Source organism: Aplidium turbinatum, chromosome 2 (genome assembly GCF_918807975.1).
Source record: "Aplidium turbinatum chromosome 2, kaAplTurb1.1, whole genome shotgun sequence".
NCBI classification, from domain to species: domain Eukaryota; kingdom Metazoa; phylum Chordata; class Ascidiacea; order Aplousobranchia; family Polyclinidae; genus Aplidium; species Aplidium turbinatum.
Window position 1 is genome coordinate 42639983 of NC_137473.1, and position 9182 is coordinate 42649164.

Sequence of the window (9182 nt, forward strand, 5' to 3'; positions counted from 1 at the left end):
TTTGGGCAGTTGCATAAACAGAACATAAACAGACAGTTTCATCAAATAATTTCATGTTTTTAGCTGCCCAAATCAACACGATGCATTTGTGAAAATTAATAAAATTAGCTTTATAGCAAATTTTGTGTTTTGATGTGGGCAGTTTCACAAAAGTATTAGAGACATATTTTGGTGGCTGCCCAAATTGGCATGATGCAGTTGGTTAAATGCATATAAATTCCTCTTTTTATAGGAATTTATATTTGCATATAAATTCCTATTTCGTACTATAGTTTGATCACCATGCAATACAATACATCAATACGGGTGTGCCAAATGAAAATTTTGCGGCACATTTTTTGTGCAAATAAGAGGCTGTACTTAGTTTGATAGGTAAAATATATTAATTTATAGTTTTTCTTAATTCATGCAACTTTGTAGCTTTTTATATAGCAATTTCTGCCCTAATAATTTTAAGATTTTGCCCGGATTCGCGACGTTTTGAAACAACAGGGGGGGCGGCTGCCCCCCCTGCCCCCCTGGCTCGTACGGCTATGGATCCAACTATGACATAAAGCAATTTGTTAGAAACAAAGTCATACGCTGGCAATGAGCGTTCAATCAATAACATGTCGAGCATCTATCATATGACTAAACATTCGATCGCGTGATCGACAAGTCAAATTGTCAACAGCCTCGTTCGATGTTATTTTATCCAGAGTGCATGATGAAAATAACAATGCCACTCACAACCAGGTACATATCTTCCCCTCGGCAGGCCTCCTGAACCCTCTTCAAAACATTGCTATCTTAAGCTTTCCCTTTCGAATCGCAGTACAAACAAAATCCAGCATTATTGCTTGGCCTTTAATTTTAATGCCATTTGAAGTTTATTGCCAGTCGATTTTAGTCAAAAATATAAGTAGCCGATCACAATGTAAACCAATGTAGCAATTCAAACTTCAAACCATGATTTTGCACAAACTGAATAGAAAAAAAAACGAATTTTAAATATATTGTGTTAGCCAACAAGCAAAAAACACATCGATGATTGTTAAAAGAAGAAACATTTGAAGACGTAACAGACATAGAGTAACTTTAAAACCTTGACACAGCCTCCTGTTGAATTATAAACATAAGAGCATAGGTTATGTGCATTTATACGTACCATTTACCGTGTGTGTTTTATTATACTATTAATTAAACTCACACAAAATAGCACAATGTGCGGCTGCGACTAAAAATGCACATGCGCCATTTAACAGCCAGTGAAGATTGTATTGAGCCGATTTCACGATACACGCCCAATTCCTCATCACCCTGTTGATAAATCTCTTCGCGTTATTCGGCAGCTCGATAGCTACGACCAATCAAGTGACGTGAACAATTACTACACACAACATGACTTCATTGCGTTCACACTGCATTATGCGTTCCTTTCCACATCATACGACGTCTCTAGCTAGATGTGGATTGTGGACGCTGTGCCATGATGGCAATCTTGCTCCAACAGATTGTGATAAGTTCTTGCACGGGAAAGAACGCGATTTGTTACTGCAGTTTCAACTCGGGTATGTTTCTTCCAAAGCAATATTTAAGGCTGGAGTCGCGGTACTTATTCTCGTGTTGAACGCTGGCCGATGATGTCCTGCACTTCGACAAGCACAATTCGAACTGATCTTTCACCGAAGACATGACCAACTGCAAAGGACAGGCTCTGGTTCAACAACAAGCAGTTTACAAATTGGCGTGGTGATTAACTTTCGCTAGCCGTATAAGAGTTCCTTGCTTTGAAGGTAAAAAAGCAGCCAGCTTTACGTTCGTATAAATAGGAAACAATTTAGCTGCTATCCAATTTTTGATCAAAGTCTGTAAAAACTTATCATTAATGTAATAAATTTCTGAATTCGGGAGTGTTAGTAAAATACAGCGCATTTAGAAACCTCACGCAAAAGTGGACCAAGAAACTATCTGCTGAAGGTAGGATATGTAAGCAGAAGTATTACCAAAGCTTGTTTGTTTAATTTCTAACTTAAATGCTGTTTCAGTCCACTTACAACTAGCTCAAGTTAAATGAAATTGCCACAATTTAATCAAGCGTGTTTATCAACACATCGACGCAAGAGTTGTTAAATAGGATTTTTTTTAAACCATAAATACATCTTACAAAAGTATATTGTGTCCAGACTTCGTTTTTACAGAAGCTTTTTATAAACAAATAATGTAGAAAGGACATTACGTATTTCTGGTAAAACCAACAGAACTGTTACAAAGCGAAAATCACTAAGCAAACACCCTGCAAGATGTAGCTGAGTGCAATAAAATGAACACGCACCTGCTGGAGGTTATTGTCAGCTTCTAGAATTATCTTCTCAAGCAGCGGCCGTTTGTCAGGCTTCATGCAGCATGACACGCAGTGCTCGTATATAGAGCAACAGTTTGAAACAATGCAAGACGCACATCTATATCTAGAATGGCGAAACCAGGTTAAACTTCTCTTGTAACATTATCCACTATAGTACGTTTAATATAGAAGAAACTAATAAATAAAAGATCACGCGTAGTGGTTCCTCACTGGGGGCTGCGGAATCAAACAGGCCCGTAAATAAATCGATTCTAGAAAAAAGTGAGTAGTGAGTACTCAAATTTTATATGCCAAGATCACGCTTAGACGTCAAGGCTTGATACACCTTTGAACGAAGTCTGCGACTACAAAAAGATTGGAAACTACTGCACGAGAAGAGCTTCCACAGCAGGGTGATGGAGCATTGTTTGACAAATTACATTACTACTTGACAGTCATATTTGATTTTGAAATCAAGAGTCTGTACCTATTTGTAGACAATGCAGTGACGTTACAGCAACCGTTACTCTTCATATCTTCTCGGTGACACACATAACCCTCTTCATCCACAATGATTTCTTTTCCCTGAATGTTTAAATAAAATTAAAAGTAGTGTGCAGATGGATTATTGCTGAGCGACAGCGTCAGGTCAACTACAAATCAACAATGTTTTGTAATCAAGCCAAAGATAAATTTCTGAGAAGTTTAAAACCAAAAACTTGGTTTCAGTTAGAATACCACCCAAATAAAGTTTTAAAAATTCTCATTGTTAATCTTGGCAAACTAATGGTTCTCACAACATTTTCCAAAGTCAAAAGGTATCGTAAAAAGTAAAAATAAACTTTATTGCGAGAAAATTTTCACAGATTTTACGTCTTTGAACCTGCATGGTGTAACTGTAACTGGTACTTGTTTGTGACCATGACAGCAAAAATGTTATGCATCACAATTTATAACATACCGTAGCACAGTTCTAAAAAAAGATCTCAGAAAAAAAATACAGTTTGCTCGAGATTGAAATAAGATGCTGAGTAAAAAAAGTTTCAGGATGGGTACAACACCAAGCCTTTAAGCTCCTTTTTTTCCGGCGACCAAGCATGGCCTTGGCCTACCAGAGCTTCTTCCCGGCGGCCAAATTGTCGCGCCGGGCAGCCAAAATAAAAAGTCCGTTAAAAAATTGTGTTTTCAACAATCCATTAATTAATATCGTGTTTTTGCGTTTATTCAGGTAAGAACAACGCAAACAAGACGTTGAAACATATTTCCAGTTGTATTGAAATGCATTGCTTCCCAAATAGGTTTAGAGCTAGTCTATGAATTTTTATTGGTTGACGCTCAGACTTTTTGCAAAACTTTTATCATCAATATTTCTCGTAGGCGTGCGAAAGACTTAGCTTTGTTTGTGAAAAGGGCGCGAATAAAAAAAGTTTCAAGCACAAACGCGAATGGACATAAAAGTTTGAAGTACAAACGGATCAGAGAAATGTTGGCTCGTGCAAGCCGGCAACCAAACATGGCCTACCGACGCGGTAGTTTCGGAGACCATTTAAAGACTTCTCGGGACCATGGCCGCCGGGAGCTTAAAGGCCTGCAACACATTAAAAAATTGCATAAAATGAAAAATTTATTGGAAAAATAGGTAACAAAATTGTAGTGATAGGGACCTGGCAACACTGGCTGCCCGAGATACGTTGCCAGGTATTGATGTGAAAAACCGAGTGAATGGGTTATTGGCAGATCGTCATATAAATAATCAAAATAAGATCAAGTAATGGCAGATGCGCTGGGTTTTTTTTTTTCGGTCATTGACCGATTTTTTAGCAAAATCTCCGAAAAAAACATAGGCCTAGTCACTTCGGTCAAAATGTCTGAAAAAATATATAGTCAATTCGGTCAAAATGTCTGAAAAAAACTACGTTTCTCAGCAAAACTTAATGTTATAGCTAGTCAGGAAGTGCAAATTTTGGTTTGTATCAGCTACTTGAACGGAAATATTTTCATCAGAAAAAATGACCGAATTTTTTCAAGTCATTTCGGACAAATGACCGAAAAGTCTCAGCGAAAATGTGCGTGTCAGGTGTGCGTGCGATTGCTGAAGGCTGTTGCACTCATCAGAAAAATTCATTAGCCTTGTGATGACACAATCACACCATTCAATGTCTTCCAAAACAAAAAGTCCTGTGCTGTTAAATTAACTTTTGGCCAAGCTGTTACTAATGGGCTGTGCTTTTGTTAAATCAAAATGCAAAGATACAATTGAAACACAATGCAACAAGACATGATCAGAAAAAGTACAATAAAATGTTTTGAAAATATCTCGAACTAAAGGATTTAACGTGTAACAACTAAGCATCTAGCACACACGCAATTGATGCAGTGAAAAATTGATTCATAATTTTCAACTCATATATACCTGGCGAGAATTCCTGCATACTTTTACTCCATACAAATTGGAATCATCTGTGTTATTTTCAAGAACTTGACTGCTTTTGTGCCATTTCAATTGACGCAAGATACTTTCAGCTTTTCGCTGACTTTGTACTCTCTGTTTCAAAGATAGATTATATAACACCACAGAAAATTATCTGCAGTATCACAAAGATAGTTTTTTGGTCAGTAAGTCGATGAATTTAATGCAACAATAAAGGAGATTGAAAAAAAACAAAACAGTGGAGATAAAAAGACATCTATATAAACGATGGAATTGGTTAATTGCATTCTGCTTACTTAAACTTAAGCAATAGGCTACCAGGCCCCTAAGTTCCCTCATTTTCCCGGCGACCAAGCATGGCCTATCAGAGCTTCTTTCCTGAGACCAAATTCTCACACCCGGCAGCCAAAATACAAAGTCCGTTTAAAATTTGTGTTTTAAAAAATTCATTAGTTAACATGATGTTTTTGCGTTCACTCAGGTAAGAACAATGTAAACAAGGCTGTGAACAATATTTGCAGTTGCATTTAAATGTACTGCTTTCTAAGAATATGTAGAGCTAGTCTAAGCTTTTATAGGTCGACGCTTAAAGTTTTTGCGAAACTTTTATAGGCAATATTTCTCATCAGCGTTCGAGTACTGAGAAAGTTTCTTCGCCTTGTTCGTGAAAAAAGTTGTGAATGTGAGTGAAGAGAAAAAAGTTTCACGTACGAACGCAAGTGAAGAAAAAGGTTTGAAATACAAATGGAGTCACAGATAAATGTTGGCTTGTGCAAGCCGGCGACCAAACATGGCCTACCGGCGCGGTAGTTTTGGAAGCTATTGGCCAAGTTGCACTACAAACAAGTCCTAGATATCACTACACTGGACTGTTGGCTAGATGACATGTGGGCTGCATAGCCGAGTGGTGAAAGCCTTGGAACAACAATCGAAAGGCCTCCGGTTCGATACCACTCAAGAGTATGCGGCTGTGTCTTTGGCAGGACATTTACAGACAGACATGCCTGAAGGTGGACAACTGGACATGAAGATTGGCTTCCTTGCCTTCCCGTTCACTTAATCTAAATGTGTGTCATTTTATTTGTCTGCTTCAGTTCTAAGTGAAAAAATTGAAACACCTGAAGAGACTGATCTTTCATTGCAATTTTTGTTTTATGTGTTAAGTTTTGTTATAAAAATGTTTTACTTTATTACACCGCTACGGTGATCAATTTTTGACTGTTTACTTTGTGAAACATGAGTAGGCTTGATATTACTTAATTTTAAATGCCCAGATCATACGCCAAAAAATACAACACTTTGAAACAATTTTTTTAGAAAAAATTGCATATTATATAATGTGTTTAAAAAAACGTTTTGAAAAAAGTTACTAAGTGAATGACAAAAATTAAAAAAATTTTAATTCCGAGCATTAATGGGTTAACAAAGTAACACAGCACCAATTAACCCTCTCTAATTCACCAGGTTTATAAACAGCTGTATCACATGAATCATGAATGTAATGCTCATTCCATCCGAGTTAGTACACACACATTTCTAATGATAACACCATTCACGATAAACCATTTTTCTTGAAAAAATTGGTTAAACGCATCAATTAAATCATCGTATCAAAATGCTTGGCAAAATGAGTCATATGATTAACTAATTTCATCTGTATACAGGAAATTAACGCCTACACTAGAAGACAAATACGATAAGTAATAGTAAGCTATAAATATTATATTCTGATTCAAATTATAACTAACAAACTATCAATGTAACTAGTTCAGGAATGTTAACTAGTGTTCCTCATCCTCAACTAGGGATGGGAAAAATAGAATACCGAATATAGAATAACCGGTTGTGAAGCCTTACCGGTTTCAAAATGCATAAGAAATCGGATAACTGAAACCGCTTTAACGATCGACTTCGTACCGCTCCGTCTGGTGACAACGAATTCGCTACAGCGAAAGTAGAATTTTCGCATTAAAGAGATCTTTCTTGTCAAGCGCAATATTTTTGTGTAACTGCCACATCTGCTTCTTCAGAGAGATGTTTTTCAAGTGCAGGTTTAACTGCCACTAGTGTTGGGCGATATTGAAAAAAACAAAACGATACGATATTTGAAAAAATACTCAATATTTCGATATTTTTGTTCTAATTAAGAATAGAGTTTCTCAGTCTTTGAAATTAGCGTTGACAATAAAAATGCCGAGGCCACACGAGCGCTTGTAAGGTTAGGGTTAGACATTCCTGCCAGTCGTTATGCCACAGCCATAGATTTGTTCCTTATGTCAATTATACTCTGATGGAGCTCTGCGAAAGAGACGTGTGGATGGACATCAAAGCACGAAAGCCGCAAAACGTAGACGCTTCATTGCGAAGACAGTGTAGATTTACAGCCAAGCGATGAGCCTCTTGATGTGTCTGATTCCAGTGATGACGCAACAACCTCATCCTCAGATACAGCATCTGATGATTCCGATTCTGGCTAGTTCTTTATCAAATAGACTTTGTGTTGCTAACGTTATTTTATGATAATTCAACGTCGCTAAATGTCGAATTAATGTAAAAAAAACGTAAATTTCTTATTAGGCATTGTTGTTACGCAGTATAACCCGCCGGGAAAATTAAATGGATTTGTGCCGACTCGAACGTTGAATCAACCCAAAATTAACTTACTTTTCCTCCCCGTGAGTTATTTAACGTGAATTACTGTAACAGCGTGTGTATCGCGCTGCTCGCTTTATCGCTATTTTTGGCATTATTACATCACAACAAATCAAACAGTGCAGTCGTGATGGACTATTCTAGTATATTTTTCGCTTTACATGTTTTGGTACAATTTCTTTCGTAATAAACGTTCAAAGCAATTGCCGAGGCAATTTCAACTTTTGCCGTTTGGCCTCGGCAACGTTTTTGTAAAGGTTTGCAGTTACGAGTTAGGGCTGTGATAGTTAAAACATCGAACAAAATTGAAATAAATATCGATATTGAAAAGATATCGTATCGAAAATTTTAATTCGATATATCGCCCAACTGCCACCAAGATGAGATCCCGTTTGACTGGTGAACATTTAAAAAGCCTAAATTTGTTACACTAGAATAAGCAATTTTGTGATGTTCATTGTTTTTGTAAAATCATTAAAATGTGTTAAAATGTGGTAAAAACGGTCAATTATTCTAGAATAGATATCTGTATTCTATATTCGGTTTCAGTATTCTAGAATATTCTAGAATAGCTAATTATTCTATCTTGCCCATCCCTATCCTCAACATTGTTAGGTGAAGCGCAGTCGAAAAAGCTTGGTGCACTGATTGATCAATGGTGGGAATCTTAATTTTCAAATTGAGAAAGTCTCTTTGCAAGCTTAATCCTGGCAGTTTTAAGTACAGCACTTGTAAAGTCTTTGAGCAACTAATGCTAGCCCGATCATGGAGTTGGAGTACCGTAATGAAGTTTCTGATTGTTGCTAAAGTGTTGGATTTAAATTATTCCATCCACTAGGTGCTGCTGAATGAAAAGCAGTTCTTAATATAACTAGTACTTATATTAAGCAGTTCATGAATAAGCAGTTCTTAAAGCAGTTTTAATATATGCTCTCAAACACACATCCGGAGAGTTAAACCAGCGACGCTTGATCTTAAAAGTTTCTTCATTTATTTCTACAGTCTGAGTTATGGTGCATCAAATGTGACACCTTAAATAAAATTAAAGGCACACCATAGCATTGTGAACAGTTTGAGAATCATTGTCTTAGCCAAAAAATAAAACACTGGCGTCTACAGAGAAAAAGGTTTGTATAACTATAAGTATAATAAACATAATTTAACTTACCTGAATTGTTCCTCGATTATTTACTTGGTTTCTTAAAGGTAAATAAGACGTGGAATAGAAAAAATAAGTGAGAGAAGTGCAAAAAATAGCAACCAACACCCACCGCTTTCTTAAGTTTCCAAACATTGTGCACCACTGCTATTCAATCAATAAGAACAAACCGACCTAGCTTCCATTATGATTGGTACTACCACATTGCAACGCTATATATTCTTTTGTGCTAATCAGTTACCACCTCTGAATGTTGAAGCACAAGTTATACTTCAAAACATAAATTGTTATCAAATAGATTTGATGGACTTCTAAAGGCCAGTGATAACTAGGGAAGTTTTTGTTGACCTAAAAATCAAAAATAAAATTGACTATTAAATGAACCACTGTTTCTTACATTTTAATTTAAAATAAGGCTGCTTGAAGGAAAAAATGTATATAGCTCCAGGCCTCGAAATTTGTACTTTTTTCCGGCGGTCAAGCATGTCCTACCGGACTGGCCCTTTCAGCGGACATTTTATATCTCAACCGGACATATTTTTTGCATGTAGATTTTGCACAAAATCACACTACAGTATTGTGTAGTCGTGTTTGTAGAAGAAGATTTTCTACAACAG

At 36.6% G+C, this 9182-nt stretch overlaps 1 protein-coding gene across 1 annotated transcript; it reads right to left on the reverse strand.

Annotated features, from left to right (window-relative positions):
- Positions 1–838: 838 nt before the first annotated feature.
- Positions 839–8908, reverse strand: LOC145764740 (SREBP regulating gene protein-like). Its single transcript, XM_082576397.1, has 5 exons — positions 8575–8908; positions 4737–4868; positions 2811–2908; positions 2315–2447; positions 839–1680 (listed from the first exon to the last, which is right to left on the reverse strand). The coding sequence occupies exons 1-5, from the start codon at positions 8698–8700 to the stop codon at positions 1531–1533; spliced, it is 639 nt and encodes a 212-aa protein (XP_082432523.1). The 5' UTR covers positions 8701–8908; the 3' UTR covers positions 839–1530.
- Between the last annotated feature and the right edge of the window lie 274 nt (positions 8909–9182).

Coding starts and splice junctions, on each gene's coding strand:
- LOC145764740 (XM_082576397.1), bottom strand. CDS start 8,700: ATGTTTGGAAACTTAAGAAAGCGGTGGGTGTTGGTTGCTATTTTTTGC. Junction 4,869..8,574: donor ATAATCGAGGAACAATTCAG/GTAAGTTAAATT, acceptor TCTTTGAAACAG/AGAGTACAAAGTCAGCGAAA. Junction 2,909..4,736: donor TATGCAGGAATTCTCGCCAG/GTATATATGAGT, acceptor TTAAACATTCAG/GGAAAAGAAATCATTGTGGA.